The sequence below is a fragment of the Protobothrops mucrosquamatus genome, unplaced genomic scaffold (genome assembly GCF_001527695.2).
Source record: "Protobothrops mucrosquamatus isolate PMUCROS unplaced genomic scaffold, P.Mucros_1.0 scaffold85, whole genome shotgun sequence".
NCBI classification, from domain to species: domain Eukaryota; kingdom Metazoa; phylum Chordata; class Lepidosauria; order Squamata; family Viperidae; genus Protobothrops; species Protobothrops mucrosquamatus.
Window position 1 is genome coordinate 392236 of NW_015386462.1, and position 17616 is coordinate 409851.

The window sequence follows — 17616 nt, forward strand, 5'->3', positions numbered from 1 at the left end:
GAGTCTCTTGTAAACATATAATGTCATTATTAAAATGTCTTAGATAGTGAAAAATCTTGCGTCTTTTGTGGGGAACATTGAGTCCCCCTACATTCCATGATGTTAACTTACACATTAGGGGATTTTATTCCACTGACGAGACTAGCCGCATATGATTTCACAAAGACCTTAGGACGAGCGCCGCCTACTGGCTGCGAAACAGCCGGTATTTGACAATCAGCTGGAGGGATATCAGCTACCACCACCACACTTTCTTGAACACTTTCTTATTGCCCTGCATCGGTCCGCTTCTCTCTTCTCAGTTCTGGGAATGGCAGCCCCATTTTCTGCCATTTTCCTCCTGGCAGAAGAGAGGAAAGGAAGGATGCTTCGTATGGAAGGATGCTAAGCTCCGGGAAAACTGCCAGCTGGAGGTGGGCAAGGAAGGCCAAGGCCCCTATGGGAAGCAGATCTGCTCCTCAAGGGCTTTGCAGAACCATCAGGGTAGGGGAGCCTAGTCTTCCTCGCCCTGCTCCAGGTGATCTGCAGGGCGAAGCGGGGGCGGCGGCGACCGAAGAAAGCCCCTCCAGCAGCAGACGTGGCTGTTGTGCAGTGGTGGCAGAGTCTTTCGCCATCACTCCCCCCTGGCTCCGAAATAGTGGAGGGGGACCGGGTAAGGCTCATCCTCCATAGCATGGCAATCTGGCTTGGGAGGGGGGTGAAAGGGAAAAGGGGGGAGGGCAGCTGGGTCATTGAACTGGCAGGGGAGGTCACCAAGCCGGGAATAGCCTGGGTGCAGGGGCCCGGAAGTAATCAGGTCCGGGACATGTGAGGCAGCTCACCCCCACCCTAGCTTGATTTTTATGTGTGCGCCTCACCCCACCTCTTGCAACCAGAGAGCAGGGTCTTAACTAGGGCTTATTTGGGGGGTAGGGCTTATATTAGGTGCACATGTAAAATCAGGCTAGGGCTTATTTTGGGGATAGGTCCTTTTTCGGGGAAACACAGTAATACTACAACTGACAGTCCTGAAAAGCAAAAGAAATGGGAGAAGGATGATCAGAATAAGAGACAATAAGCTCAGTCTTCTCCATATCTAGTTTAAGATGGTGAGAAACATCTCAACTGCATATTTAAACGGGAAGGCAACAGAAAAGGGATGATCATGCCATATCATTCATAATCAGAATAGAGAATGACATCATGTCATTAGCATAAATACTATGATAGTTTAACCAAAAGAAGAAATGAGAGCACCCAAAGACAAAATGTACAAGGTGAACAGATGATTGAAAATTGAACTCAATGGTTGAGAGCAAAATATTTGTTGTTCTATTTTTGGGGTGTGATGGCATGGACTTTTGAGATTCAGGGATCCATAGCATAATCTCATTTTTCATACCTCTGTATTTACCTCTGCTGTAAAAATTTCAAATTTAGAGAGGCATTAACTGTTTTCAAGACACTGTCTCTCTCTCTCTAAGTACAATCATCTTTTTGTGCTTGTAGGAAAAAACTGAAAATTCTATGGCCTGTGGAAGATCTGGAAAGGATTTCTAACTATTTATATTTGTATATTTGTATTTGTATATTTATTCGTTAAATTGACTAAATATTAATACAAATTTCACTGCAACCACCTTCTTTCTACAGTTACAATTGATGCAAATGGTGTTAGCAAAACAGTGGACGATGATGTTTTTGTTCATCTTGCAAACACATATGCTAACAATCATCGCACAATGAATAAAGGGATTGTGTGTGATGATATGAATTACTTTAAAAATGGCATTACAAATGGATATTACTGGTATACAGTGAAAGGTACAATTTTCCATTGTTTCCTTGTGCCTCTTCTGTTTCTTTGATAGTAGAATACTTATAGATTTTAAGATCTTTGTCATCCATACAGAGTTTGAAGAACTCACAGTAGTGACTGCTGAGATTAATATGGAATCCAATATGGATTAATTTTATGCTAAAAACAAAGATAGGTTTTCACATACTTTTGGGGCCAAAGATGAAAATAAGGGAGTGGAGAACTATTTATGCCATATGAAGGGGTAAAAGAATTTACATTCCAAAGCTATAGCAAGCAGTATTTCTACATAAGGAATGTTTGTGCTCTGAAAAAAATCATGAAAGTATGGAAGATAGAATGGTACAGGATGTGTTTGTATAGATGCTTCATGCATCTTAAATTGTTTGGATTTTTCCAATGTACATTTGGTTGAATAAATAAACAGGCTAAAACACCTATTCAGACTAACATCTAAATTGCATTCAACATTATTTGTATTTTTTTAGCATTATACTTAACAGTGAGTTCATTTTATATGTCTGATCTTATGTGATATGTTATGCCAGTAATGGCGAACCTTTTAGAGACCGAGTGCCCCAAAACTGGCCCCGCCCCTGCTCCGCCCCAGCCCGCCCCCCCTGCCCTGCCTGCCCGCAGGGCCACTCACCACCTCCAGGGCCCGCCACAGATCACCCAGGCAGCCCAACAGCACCATGGCGGCCATGCCCTCTGCCTGCGCCCCGCAGCATCAACTGTGCGCGATGGGGTGTGAGGGCAGTCTTATCTACGCTGCCTGGCTGCCATGTCCTTGGCTGCGCTGCTCCACGTGGGCCATGCTCGGGGGCGACTCTCCTCCAGGGGGGCTGCTGGTGAGGAGGGGGTCACGGGGGGAGGTGAGGCTGGGGCAATGGCACGTGTGCCCACAGAGAGGGCTCCGAGTGCCGCCTCTGGCACGCGTGCCATAGGTTCGCCATCACTGTGTTATGTCAACAAAAAGAGGTATGAGAAGAAGGCTGAAGGAGCAATAATGCACTGCTCCCATTGCTAATCACCCTATGATACCACAACGATTACTATTAATAAGAGTATAGCCTTTTGTAATTCCCTAGCATGCCCAAAACCTTGAGCCACAGACGTGTCTTAATAGCAATAATCCATCCTCAGGTGCGACGTATTTTTTCTTTGTAGTCCTTGAAGTTCTTCTGTCTGAAGTTCTGTTCTTCTTCTCCTCTCCTGACTACCACAATTCTTCATTTTCCACATTCCTCAATTTAACTTTAGATTTGCTACATAAAAACAAAGTCATTTTAATTCTTACCTTTGTTTAAATAGAATTGTAGACCTCAAATCCTATTTTAAAATGTAGACATTTTTGAAATGTATGTTGCTATTGTCTGCATCAACTTTATTTGCTTCCACATGCAAAAGTGGATATATTTGTAGATGTTATCTACTGTATGCAATCAGAATAATTATAGTATGTTATGGTTGATTGCCATTAACTAGAAAAAAAGTGCTGTTCACACCTAATTACATGAGTAATTAAGTGGAAGCAGTCATTAGACAATACCGGTAGTAGTGATAAAATAATTAGCATTATCATTAATTATTTGGAGTTGCAAAACCTGATGGTGACATCTGCAGAGAAGTTCAGTGTTGGTGTTGTCCAGCCTCATTCATGATGCAGAAGTGCTTGCTTGCAGATCAAGAGCACATATTGATGGATGAGAAGCAATATGGAAGTAATCAGGAGAATAATATGCTTGTTTATTTTTTGACTGACATTTCAGTGATGTAATTGAACATTTTACTTTAGGTAGCATGCAGGATTATAATTATGTTTGGGGACAATGCTTTGACATTACATTGGAGTTATCATGTTGTCACTATCCCTTAGAAGACAAGATTCAAGATTTCTGGGATAACAATAAAATTGCTTTGATTGAATACATTAAACAAATTCATCTAGGTAAGTCAGTTCTGTTGCATTTAGTTTATTGGAATCTGATATCCTGTAAATCTTGTGGAATAAATTACTTAAAGGACAATTTATATTTGTTGGGTTGTTTCTACAAGAATTGCCACTGATAATATTGTTAAGCAAGTCCAGTTTCCCCAATTAACATTGCTTGTCAGAAACTGGCTGGGAAGATTGCAATTAGTTGTAAAATGTGAGCCAGTTGCCAAACTCCTGAATTGTGATCATGTAACCACTGGGGTTCTGGGACCATTGTAACTTCAAGGACAGGTGGAAATCACTTTTTCCAAAGCTGTCATAACTTGGAACCATTGTTAAGTGAGCACTTGTAAATTGATGACCACCAGTATTGACAAACCATCCTGGCAAAATAATATCCATATAATCACAAAGAATCAGAAGTGGCTGAATAACTGAATAATAAATGTACATTTACAACTACAAATTATAGTTCACATATGAACGTGAAGTGTGTTTCTTTTTTCAAAAAGTCCATTGATATTGTCTACTTATTGTTTATTCATTCTACATGTTCACTTCATTTTAATGTATATGTGCTAAATATTATCATTATTTGTTAAGTTTATTTGCTGCCTGTCTCGCTGTGGGGCTACTCTAGGTGGTTTGCAAAAATAAGGGAGTGTAAAAGAGTGTAAACAGAACAGCAGTAAGATAATAGAGCAATAAAATAAACAATGAAAAAAAATATGGACAGGTGGAGAGCAGAAAACAGGGAAAAGGGGGGGGGGGAGTTTGCCATCAATTGAGCAACCACTCCACTGGGGAATTCTCCGATTTGGTACCAAGGCCAGCCGGCAAAGCTAGTTCTTTAGGAGGCTCTTCTTCTGGATCCTGACAGATAGTTCTTTGACCGATGGGATCCGAAGTAGGCCGTTTGCCGGGATAAGTAGGAGGGGCTTGTCTAGCTGAATGAGGTGTTCATCAGGTGGCCTGGGCCTATGCCATTAAGGGCTTTAAAGGTCATAACAACACCTTGAACTGTACTTGGAAGCAGACCAGAAGCCAGTGAAGTTTATGGAGCAGAGAGGTAATATGGGCCATCCTAAGGGCTCTCAAGACTGCTCTCACTTCTGCATTTTGCACCAGTTGGCTTCCAAATTGAGTTCAAGGGTAGCCCCATGTAGAATGCATAATAGTCCAGATGAGTACAGGGAATCATGATCTAGGAAAGGTCACAGTTTGTGCACAAACTGGAATTATGCAAAAGCTCCCCTAGTCATGCCCACCACCTGCTCTTTGAGAAGACATGAGTTCAGGAGAATCCCTAGATTGGAAACTGGATCGGAACAGAGATATGCAATTGCATCCAATTGACAAACACTGAGATCTTGAGGGTTGATGCACCCAAAGCCATTTGATCTTGTCAAGGTTAAGTCGAAATCTATTGTCCCCCCCATCCAAATCCCTGCAACCTCCAGACATCATCAGGGCAGAGATAGCATCACTCAGGTCACCTGTGTACTCCTTTACCCATTCATTCATGTTTTTTCCAGAGTGGGTTACCATCATCATAATGAAAACATGTATAGTACAATTTCAAACTACCTAACAATAAAACATGTAGTTCCCTAAAATAAAATCATGTATTAAATCATAAAATGACTTACAGAAGAGCAATAAACATAAATGGCAATATCTAGTGTATTAATCAAAGGCCCTCTGAAACAATCCTGTTTGTAATAATTTTCCTGAAGCCTAACGAGCTGATCAGATTTCAGGGATACGGAGTTCAATAACATTAGCACCACCACAGAGAAATAATATCTGTATTAACTCCGTCTACTTTGGAGCATATATTTATGTGTTATGCATTGATGATTTAGGCTTGTTCTGTTGTACAGCTATAGCCAAGAAATTCCAACTTGCCCTTTAGTCACAGTTGTGCTTGCAAAGAATCATCACTGAATTGTGATCATCCGTAGCAAAGGAAATTCTGTTACAGGCTGAAAAAAATAAAGAAAAACACCACCCTTCTTTCCTCCTTATAGGTGTAAAAGGTCGTGTTCTGAATCCAAATAACAAACCAATTGCAAATGTGATAGTGGAAGTTCAAGGAAGGAGGCACATATGTCCTTACAAAACCAATAAAAATGGAGAATATTACCTTCTCCTCTTGCCTGGAGTCTACACTCTCAATGTAAGTACAATACATTTATCCAGCTCTTATCCAAAATACTTTTGTATTTTGTATATTCTGTCCCAGGCCCTTGAACTGTATCAATCTGTGGGGTTTGAAGTAACTTGTGTTTCAGACTTTAGGATATGAAATGAGCATTCTGCACATGGAGCAAAGATTCATTGATATGGAACTTCATGTTAAACACTCTGAAAATAAAAATAGTAAACATCACCATACTGACAAGATTTAAATTTGTTTTTCAGGCAACCCTCCCTGGATTTATGTCATTACAACAGGAAGTGGTTTTACCAAATGGTGCAGAAAAATTCAGTGCCTATGAATTTGATTTTATTTTCTCAATGGAATCTACCTCAGAAAAGTCTGTTCCATGCCCATTGAAATCACTTTACTCAAACAGTATTAGTAGATTTACTATTACAGTGCTTAGTATTAACTTTCTAATTTTTGTATATATAGTCATATAAAAATTTGTATTTTTAAATTTGCTTTTTAACAGTTGTATGTACTCGACTATAGAAGATTTTAAAGCATTGAGATATTCTGGATAATAAAACCTTTGAATTAACAACTGCATTTTGTTTCAACCTTTGAGAGTAAGGAAATGTGCACTCAGGTCACAGTGGTATAATTATTTGTTAATTTAATGAAACATCTTCACTTAAAATAGAATTTCTAATAGAATTTCTAACACAACTGGCTTTTAGGGATAAAAGTGAGAAGTCAGAAGAGATCAATAGCATGTTTTACGTGGTCAGTCTTCTCATTAAGACGAATGCAACTATTTGCTTCAAGTTTTTTCCACTGTTCAGGGCGTCTGTACACACATGGAACCTACTCTGAGCAACCTGAGCCAATGGAGTGATTTTATTAGTACCTACTAAGCATCTATAACAAATGCTCTTGGATATGGTGCTGTATAAAAAAGCATAATCTGTTGCTTTTACCTTTCCTCGTCTCTCCTTGGAATCACATTTTAGAACTCTAAATTAGGGAAAATATTTCAGTGAAAAACTATTTTTACATTCCAAAAGTGCAGTACTAATGCAGTTTTGCCCCAGAATACAAATGGGGAAATACTATTTTATATGCATGCACACACACCCCCAAGAAATACAACATATTATGGAGGCTCTTCTTTGTCAGATCTCATTTTAGAAAATAAAGCTTCAAGTAAATTGATCATCATCTACAATCTTTAGATTGTACGTTTGGAAAGAAAGAATTAACATTACATATTGTTGCCTCTCCCCACTACCAAAGAAAGACTGGAAACTATTGCTGTGAACTGAATTACTGCATGATAATAAAATATGGAAGATAAGCAAAAGCAAAGATTGATTGCTTATTGGGAAAATTTATTGGTAAATTATAGGTCGCAACTCACATTCATTGTACATTATTTGCTTGCTGTGAATGTGTTACAGTAAGTACTTGGAATGCTACGTCTTATTTCAGTGACTTTCAGAATTAGTTCTTCTAAAAACTTTTTTAACAGAATTCTTGCCATAATATTTGATCACAGCACAAATGTAAATGATCCTTTTTAATTTCACCATAGTACAGGTATGGTAACCATGGCCTAAAGAATGTAACTTGAGTAGATCATCAAAACTTCATTGGTTCACTGAGGCAAAGGTAGAGCTTTCACATTGGGAACAGACTGTAAGCTTGTCCAGGCCCAAAACAACTGTCTGCCTCTTGTTTTAATCAGCATTAAGGGATCTGTCAGAACTAGTTTTTTTCACGAGCTTTAGGCTCTTTTTGAGACAATCTTAGTTTGCTAGCCAATAACCACTTAGACACAATAAAAATATTAGACAAGATGGAACCTGGAAAGCATCTAGGATTGCTTCAATCATTATTAAGCATCTTCCATTGTATCCGTGTATTTGGAAAAGGGTAATTTGAAGTTCTACATCACATATAACTTGGCCTACAGTATTTGGATCAGCTTAGGTAAATCAGTAGTTTTCAGATTTAGAACAGAATATATACTTTATTTCTGTGGTCCTTACAAGAATATTAAGATTTCTTTATATTAAATATAAAGAATAAGCTCTGAATTATCAATCTTCATCATGTATACATGTGCTTGCTATTTTGGCAAATTTCAAAACTAAACTGGAGAATGTTCTGATCATACTGTCAGTTGCAGTGCAATGTTTAAAGTTTCTATGTTTTGGAAAATAAATATATTTGTGTAAGCATTCAAAACTGCATTCTGTGTTATTCTACATGTAGGAACAGTTGTTTGCACTGCAGCTAGCAAAAATAAGTTAGCAATATCATCTCAATAGGCTGCCTGCAAACTGGGCAAGGCTTGTTCCTTTTTTTCAGCTTTTTTGCACATACAAAACATGACATTAAGTGTCCTGTCCTTCCATGTACTATGCAACCATTTTTAGGTCGTGTTTGACATATGACACAAGGCTCTACACTGGAGATAGGCTGCCCGGGTTCCAGTCTTTCTTCTTTGTCCTCAATGTCTTCTTTCTCAGATTCTTTACAGTCTTCTTGGCTACTACAAAGCATACTGCTAGATGTGGATGGTTGTGAATATGCCTCACTTTCCTGAGATTCAGGGCTTTGTTCTGCACTTTCTTCTTTATCCTCATTCATTTTTCCTTTCTTACAGTCAGGAACATCAAAGCCGTCCTCAGGATCTAATGGTGAAGGGTTTAGAAATTCGCCCTTCTTGGCTATTTCAGTTTTTTTATCAGGAAGCCAATCCTTTCGAAGAGTCCAGCATCTTGGGCAATGGGATGGAAGAGGTGGGTTCATTTCATTGCACTTTGTGCATTTCCAATAATCCTTTGATGAATTAGATAGAAATAATTTATGTTAATGAAAATGCTTTATTAAAATAAAAGATAAACTATGATGTTTTTTGTGCACATGATGGGCTGTAAAAAGTTCTCAGAAGGGGCCGTATTTGTAGCCAAAACTTATAAACTCCTGTTTCTGATCATTGCAATCCTTATTTGTACAAAATAGACATATAAAGTCAAAGCAAGGGCACTATGCCATAGATGCATGGTAATCTAGAAATATGTTGAAGAGCTAATAATGTTGGATGCTTTCATATATATAAATATGTAAAGCCTATACAGGTAGTCCTCGAGTTATACCACAAATGAGCCCAAAATTTATGTTGTTAAGTGAAACATTTATTCAGTGAGTTTGCTCCATTTTATGACTTTCTTGCCACAGTTGTTAAGTAATCCTTGCATTTGTTAATAACACGGTTGTTAAGTGAATCCGGCTTCCCCATTGACTTTGCTTTTCAGAAGATCGCAAAGGGGGATCACATGACCCTGGGACACCGCAACGGTCATAAATATGAATCAGTTGCCAAGCATCTGAATTTTGATGTGACCATGGGGATGCTACAATGGTTGTAAGTGTGAAAAATGGTCATAAATCACTTTTTTCAGTGCCGTTATAACTTTGAACAGTCATTAAATGAACTGTTGTAAGTGGAAAACTATATGTACTACTTGTACCTTTGTGACAGATTGAAGCTTTGCATATAAATAGCAATTGACTAGAAGTCTTAAGTCAGAAGCATTGGTTGATAAGATATGAGGTGAATATATTCTGAAAGGCAAAATGTCCATGATTGGAATAAAATTTCATGTTAAAAGTATTTTAACTGGCCAGGGTCTGGACTACTTAATATATACTGCTCAAAAAAATAAAGGGAACAGTTTACAATGGAACTGAAGGGGTTTGCGTTCCCTTTATTTTTATGAGCAGTATACTTCATGGTACAGCTATTCACAGCACTTTGGTTTTAGCGACAGAACAGTTATGCTTAAAGAAAAGTGATTTAAAATTAATAGATTTTCGCCAAGATAATTTCAGAAAAGGATCCTGACAGAATTTCAGACTTGGTGCCATATTATTGTAATGCACTCTGCTGTCTGAGATACTTGATTTCCTGCAGATTGATTTGGTGATATACCCAATTCTCATTTTGTTACATCAATGCAATCACATCGACTCTATTATTAAGGAAATGATCATCATTCCACATGTAATGGTTTGGGGAAAGGGATCAATATACATTCTTTCCTAAAGTGAACTCTTATTACCCTATATATAACAAAATAATTTTTAAAAGATTTATGAAATATATTTTTCTAATTAGGTTGTTATATTAGTATTTATTAGAGAAAAATATACAATTGGCATCTGAAAATAGATTGTAACTCTCCTTCACTGAAATACGACTCTGAATTAAAGCTGAAAACAACATGCAATTAGTCTCAAACCAAGATTTTACTTACTGCTAGTGAAATTTCAGGGTCTTCATCAAATGAATCTATATCACTATCTTCGGTGTGATATATAGTTACTTGATATACCTGATGAAAATGATTTTTAAATTATTTTTTAATTAAAATTCACACAAAATACATTTTATAACTCTAGATTAAAGTTAATTTGTGAAGGTTTAATTCTGTTCCATCAATGAAAATAAATTTCACAAACAATTATTTTACTATTTGAGAAGAAAATACAGTAATTTCCCGTTCCAAGTCAAATGACTCAATATTTAATTTTAAAATCAATAAAATCTTATTAGGAATTATCTTTGAGAATAAGAATGAGATAAAAAGGAAACAGTTAACAGCTTCCTACTCTTTCAGAATACTTCCAAAATTAGCTATCAATTGTATTAAACAATTACTTATTTTAAAAAGCTATAGAGGTCCAGTTCAGAAAACTAAGACATTAATTAGTCTATACAAGACAAATGTCTGGCTTCATACAATGTGCTATACCATAGCAAATAATTCACATCCTAACTTTGCACAATAAGTAAACCCAGTCTTTATCTAAAGCTTTGGAGGTGGAAGCAAACATGGATGTAAGATAGAAAGCTTTATAGGCATTGCACAGCCTTCAGTACATTGTTTTGTCATTATTAGCTATTTTTGGATTTCCAAATTTTTTTTTTACTAATTTTCAAAGTATCTAGGACTTGTCAGTACACAGCTCTATCAGACACATTTGAAAAGACTAATGATGTAGTATTTTGCACTGAAAGGTCCTAGGTTTAAAACCTGGATTGTTTTCAAAACGAGGGGTCCTTGGTGCTCTCTGAGTGTAAGGACCCACCTCAGCTAACCACCCAAGAAAGCAGAACTTTTGAAACAGGCATTCTCAAAAGGATACTTTTTATTGGGGGTTAGTGACAGTAGAAAAGTCAAGGCAAGATCTGAAGAAAATTCAGCTTGAACAATATAATTAAACCAGCAATATTCCTCCTCCCACCAAAGTCATAATGTCCATTTGAAATCCAGCCAATCCACAGGTGGCAAAACAAGTGGGTAACTGGTACAGTTGGCTCGCATCTCAAGGTCTTCTTCAGTTTTCATTTCTCTGTAACCATCTCCCTGATAAGGGAGAGACATTCCTTTCTCAAGTGAATAGAGGTGGAGGAAGGAAAGCAGAAAGTGAAAGTTATCCCAAGCTAAAGCAAATATCCCCCCTTCCCCCAGCATAATGGCAGGCCCCAAAGCAAAGCACAAGAAGAAATATATGGAAGGGAGACAATAAGGATTTGGGGAGCTGACACTGAGCTTGTTTTCTTGCAGAAAACAGTGCTCAGAGCACCGATTATGTTATCTAGTAGTTTGGCTAATGAAATGTCTGCAAGAAAACAAGCAAGCTCAGAGGGCACCAAGAACCCCTCATTTCAACCTTGAGCTAAAAATATTCTCCTTTATTGATTTTCAAAATAGAATAATAGAATATGCCATTTAGGTAGAAGCATTTTCTCTCAGCATCAAAATTTATTTCTTAATTCAGATTCCTTTTATTTATACTGCGCAATTATTAGGCAAGTGAGTATTTTGACCATTATCATCATTTTCATGCGTATTTTCCACCAAGCTGTATAAAATTGAATGCTTAGAGGATATAAGCATATCAGGTGATATGTATTTCTGTAATGAGGGAGGGTGTAGCCTAAGGAGATCAACACCCTATATCAAGGTGTGCATAATTATTAGGCAGCTTGTTTTCCTCAGGCAAAATGGGCCCAAAAAAGATTTAACTGACTCTGAAAAATAAAAAATTGTAAAATCTTTCAGAGGGATGAAGCACTCTTGAAATTCCTAAGATATTGGGGTGTGACCCACCACAGAACCATCAAACATTTTGTTATGAATAGTCAACAGGGTCACAAGAAACATGTAGAGAGAAAAAGAAGCACATTAACTGCCAAAGATTTGAGAAGAATCAAATGTGAAGCTATCAGGAACCCATTATCCTCCAATGTGTCATATTCCAGAACTGCAACCTACCTGGAGTGCCCAGAAGGACAAGGTGTTCAGTGCTCAGAGACATGGCCAAGGTAAGGAAGGCTTAAACCCGACCACCATTGAACAAGACACATAAGTTGAAACTGCAAGACTGGGCCAAGAAATATCTGAAGACAGATTTTTCAAAGGTTTTATGATGAGATGAATGACTCTTGACGGACCAGATGGATGGGTCCTTGGCTGGATCAGTAACGGGCACAGAGCTCCACTTCGACTCAGATGCCAGCAAGGTGGAGGTGAGGTACTGGTATGGGCTGGTATTATTAAAGATGAGCTATTTGGATCTTTTTGGATTGTGAAGATGGACTCAAAATCAACTACAAAACCTCCTCCAGTTTTTAGAAGACACTTTCTTCAAGCAGGGGTACAGGACAAAATCTGCATCTTTCAAGAAGACCATGATTTTTTATGTAGGGCAATGCTCCATTGCATGCGTCGAAGTACTCCACTGCATGGCTAGCCAGTAAAGGCCTTAAAGATGAAAGAATAATGACATGGCCCCCTTCCTCACCTGACCTAAACCCTATTGAGAACTTGTGGACCCTTCTAAAATGGTAGATTTACGGTGAAGGAAAACAGTACACTTCTCTGAAGAGTGTCTTGGAGACTGTGGTTACTGATGCACAAAACATTGATCGTCAACAGATCAAGAAACTGACAGACTCCATGAATAGAAGGCTTATGACCGTTACTGGAAAAAAAGGGTGGCTATATTGTTCACTGATTTTTTTGTTTGAAATGTCAGAAATGTTTACTTGTACATTTTGAGCTGTTTGTTTATTATTCTCACTTTAACAGATGCAAATAAACTAGTGAGATGGGCAAATTTTCATTTAGTTGCATGATAATTCTGCACACTAATAGTTGCCCAACAATTGTGCACACATATTCTCCTAGGAAAACCAAATCTCACTTTTACTTACTTAAATATTCAGGTTTGAGGTTTATTAGCATTGCTAAATAAGAAAATACAACTTGCCTAATAATTGTGCCCACTGTGTACTGTGTTTCCCCAAAAATAAGACTTGGTCTTATATATTTTTGGTTGCCAAAATAAGCACCAGGGCTCATTTTTTGGGTAGGTCTTATTTTTTTGTGGCTGCCACGAAGCAGGAGGCAAAGTAGGGGGTGGGGTGAGGTGGAGGACAAAGCGAGACGATGGGGAAGTAGAGGACAAAGTGATGCACCAATGCCGTGGCCACTAAGCAAGGCAGTGTGTGGGGGGGTGGAGGACAAAACAAGATGGGAATGCAGAGCTGCTCCACGCACCCCAGACAGCCTGACAGAGGGCCCTGCAGCCAGGCCATCAACGTGCTGACAACTGCCTGGCCTTGAGGTGGCGGCACCAGCAACCCCATGCAGAATTTCCGGCCCACTTCTTCTCCTTACCGCCACAACAAAGCAAGAGGCTGACCGATGCACCTGTGCTGCGGCCACTAAGCAAGGCGGTGTGGGGTGGAGCACGAAGCTTCTTTTCCTTACTTGCTGCCGCAACAAAGCAGGAGGCTGAGCGATGCACCTGTGCTGCGGCCACTAAGTGAAACAGTGGGGTGTGTGGAGGACGAAGCTTCTTCTCCTTATTCGCCGGCGCAACAAAGCAGGAGGCTGAGTGATGCACTGGTGCCACAGCCACTAAGCGAGGCAGTGGAGGGGTGAAGGACGAAGCCCCAACAGTATCCTTGGCCGCCCAGCCTGCAGAGCCCTGATGCTGGTGGAATGAGGCGCCAGTGGTCAAAGCAGCCCCTTCCCCGGCTTCCCTCACTTCCCCAAAGCATCCCTTCACTAGCCTGTTTTAACTCTATGCCGCTGCGTGCAGAGAAACAAAAGAAGCCTGTGGGACTCTGGTTAAAAAAACATTCAATCAGAACATCCAACTTTGCGAGATCTTTTTTTTTCCGCAAGAAGTTGGAAAGTCAGGTTAATCTTTTATTTTTAGTTCCACAAACTTATTTTTGTTGCCCTGCATGCGGAGAACAGAGCTGGAAAGTAGGTTAGTGAAGGAATGTGGTTGACCTGGGGTGCGGTTAAGATTTGGCATTGTGGATGCCCTGGGGTGGGGTTAGGATTTGGCACTGTGGATGCACTGGGGTGGAGTAGGGGTTAGGATTTGGCATTGTGGATGGCCTGGGGTGGGGGTAAGGATTTGGCATTGCTGATGCCCTGGGATGGAGTAGGGGTTAGGATTTGGCATTGTGGATGTCCTGGGATGGGGTGGGGTTAGGATTTGGCATTGTGGATGGCCTGGGGTGGGATAAGGATTTGGCATTGTGGATGCCTTGGACTGGTGTGGGGGTTAGGATTTGGCATTGTAGATGCACTGGGGTGGGGTTAGGATTTGGCATTGTGGATGTCCTAGGGTGGGGTGGGGCTAGGATTTGGCATTGTTGATGCCCTGGGATGGAGTAGGGGTTAGGATTTGGCATTGTGGATGCCCTGGACTGGTGTGGGGGTTAGGTTTTGGCATTGTGGATGTCCTGGGGTGGGGTGGGGTTAGGATTTGGCATTGTGGATGTCCTGGGGTGGGGTTAGGATTTGGCATTGTGGATGTCTTGGGAGGGGTGGGGTTAGGATTTGGCATTGTGGATGCCCTGGGGTGGAGTAGGGGTTAGGATTTGGCATTGTGGATGCCCTGGGCTGGTGTGGGGGTTAGGATTTGGCATTGTGGATGTCCTGGGGTGGGGTTAGGATTTGGCATTGTGGATGCCCTGGGGTGGGGTGGGGGTTAGGATTTGGCATTGTGGATGGCCTGGGGTGGGGGTAAGGATTTGGCATTGTGGATGTACTGGGAGGGGTGGGGTTAGGATTTGGCATTGTGGATGTCCTGGGGTGGGGTTAGGATTTGGCATTGTGGATGCCAAATCCTAACCCCCACTCCAGAAAGGGGCTGCTCCAACCACCACCGCCTCATTCCACCAGCATCAGGGGTGTGCAGGCCGGGCAGCCAAGGATACTGCTGGGACTTTGTCCTCCATCCCCCACACTGGCTTGCTTAGTGGCTGTGTCACCGGTACATTGCTCAGTCTCCTGCTTCATTGTGGCAGCGAGTAAGGAAAAGAAGCTTTATCCTCCCCCGTCTCGCTTCGTCCTCCACCCCCCCCACCCTGCCTTGCTTCATGGCCGTGGCACTCCCCCGCCTCATGTCGGCAGCAAGCAGATAGAATGGGTGGCCGGCCAGCTGCACAGGCTCTGATGTAGGGCTTATTTAGGGCTAGGGCTTATTATATTTGGCGCAGGCGTGAAAACGGGCTAGGGCTTATTTTCGAGATAGGTCCTATTTTGGGGAAAACATGGTATATCAGAAGGACTTACATGAAGATCTGATAATAGTGAATAGCAAAGATAAGCAGAACTTCTGAAAGATTCTGAATACTTTTTCATGAAAATGTACCTCTAGATTTTGAGAGATTGATAGTTCACTTGGTAATGTCTACTTGGTTATGTCCATTACCTATATGAAGTGTTCCTATATGAAGTTACATTTCTCAAACAACATTCCATCTGATTTTGGTTCAAATATACATACTTCATCATCCTCATCTGTTAGTTCAAACCCTTCTTCATTAGGACTGTAGTCTTCTGAGTAGATAGATTCAACTTCAAACTCTACACTGAATTGATCTGAAACAGAATCTTCGTCTAACCAGTCCGAGTTTTCACTTAAACTGGCATGATCCTAGAGAGAGAGAATGTTTCTGATTAGAATAGTAATAAAATTTAAGAGATGAGGTCCCTATAATTATAATGCATATGTGGGATGAAAAAGAGCATCTGAAATAATGGGAATAAAACTGTGCTAATAGGATACAAACTTCTAGTAAAATTCTAGGTAAATAGTTAATTATATTTACTTTTAATCAAAGTACAGGAACCCATCATTTTACGACCATTCATTTAACAACTTTTCAAAGTTAGGACAGCATTGAAAAAAGTGACCTATGACTTACAAATGCTGTAGTATCCCCATGGTCACATGATCAAAAACCAGATACTTAACAACCAGCAGCATGTATTTATAATGGTTGCAGTGTCCCTGGGTTACACGATCACCATCAGCAATCTTCTCAGGGGGCTTTCAACAATCAAAGTCAATGGGGGAGGCCAGATTAGCTTAACAACCATGTAACTTGCTCAACAATCATGGCAAAAAAGGTAAAATTGGGCATGACTCAGTTAATGACCACATCAGTTAGCTGTCCCAATTAGTTCAGGTCCCAATTATGGCCCTAAGTTGAGGATTACCTGTAGCTCCTACAAGGAAGAACACATATTACCTGAACTGTAGGGGCATTGCTATGGGAAATAAATATTTTCTTTCTTTAAAAAAAAAGGCTACTACCATAATTAAAAAGTAAACATTCATCTTTTTAAAGAAAGAACATTCTTGAAATGACATGGGTATGAACTGAAGAGACAAGCTATGTTTAAACAACAATGATCATAAAGCATCAGTTGTCATACAGTTTTAGGAATTGCCCTATCCTGGTTCTATGTGGAATATTTAGCATTTTAGCAGGTGTTGTGCTACACAAAAGTCTAAAGAAATTGTTTAGCCAGCATTATATTTTACTGTGCTAGTTTCCAGCTTGTAGAGGCAAGTTCTGATATCATTGCATACTCCTGATTCACTATTGCAGTGGTGGTGAACCTATGGCACGCGTGCCAGAGGCGGCACTCAGAGCCCTCTCTGTGGGCACACATGCCGTTGCCCCAGCCTTGCCTCCTCCTGTGACCCCCTCCTCACCAGCAACCCCCCTGGAGAGTCGCCCCTGAGCATGGCCCACACAGAGCAGCACAGCCAAGGACATGGCAGCCAGGTAGCGTAGACAAGACTCTGCCCTCACACCCCATCGTGCACAGTTGATGCTGCGGGACGCGGGCAGAGGGCATGGCCGCAATGGTGCTGCTGGGCTGCCTGGGCGATTTGTGGCGGGCCCTGGAGGTGGTGAGTGGCCCTGTGGGCAGGTGGGGTGGGGCAAGGTGGGGGTGTGGAGCGGGGCCAGTTTTTGGGCACTCGGTCTCCAAAAGGTTCGCCATCATTGCACTATTGCATTATGCTTTGTCAAACCAAATGTTGAAGAAAATGCCAGTTAACCCTGAAATGCTATTAACTACCCTGCAAATTCAAAATCACATTTTAATAAAAGCTTCCTCTACTTTACAATATATAATTTAACAGATCACTGGCTTATTTAAGCAGAATAAACAGCTATTATTTTGCAAAATCTGTAATGTGAATGCATTTACAAAAAGGCTGTAGATGTAATAATATACCGTATATACTCGAGTATAAGCCGAGTTTTTCAGCCCATTTTTGGGGCTGAAAAATGCCCCCCTTGGCTTATACTCGAGTCAGCGGCGGCGGCGG

The 17616-nt window shown here is 40.4% G+C and overlaps 2 protein-coding genes across 4 annotated transcripts in view; one reads left to right on the forward strand and one right to left on the reverse strand.

The window, feature by feature from the left end:
- CPM (carboxypeptidase M) overlaps positions 1 to 7177 on the forward strand; it is a 21137-nt gene extending 13960 nt beyond the window's left edge. Inside the window, exons 6-9 of the mRNA XM_015812463.1 lie at positions 1633 to 1803; positions 3597 to 3749; positions 5768 to 5916; positions 6162 to 7177. Coding sequence (XP_015667949.1) covers positions 1633 to 1803; positions 3597 to 3749; positions 5768 to 5916; positions 6162 to 6383 — 695 coding nt within the window. The 3' untranslated portion in view covers positions 6384 to 7177. The remainder of the gene's footprint in view (positions 1 to 1632; positions 1804 to 3596; positions 3750 to 5767; positions 5917 to 6161) is intronic.
- An 82-nt stretch (positions 7178 to 7259) lies between these two features.
- Positions 7260 to 17616, reverse strand: part of MDM2 (MDM2 proto-oncogene) — a 22562-nt gene continuing 12205 nt past the window's right edge. For all 3 annotated transcript variants that reach the window (XM_015812460.1, XM_015812461.1, XM_015812459.1), the window contains exons 9-11: positions 15775 to 15924; positions 10209 to 10286; positions 7260 to 8730 (exon numbers count right to left, since the gene is read on the reverse strand). In XM_015812460.1, the coding sequence (XP_015667946.1) occupies positions 8182 to 8730; positions 10209 to 10286; positions 15775 to 15924 (777 nt within the window). In that variant the 3' untranslated portion in view covers positions 7260 to 8181. The remainder of the gene's footprint in view (positions 8731 to 10208; positions 10287 to 15774; positions 15925 to 17616) is intronic.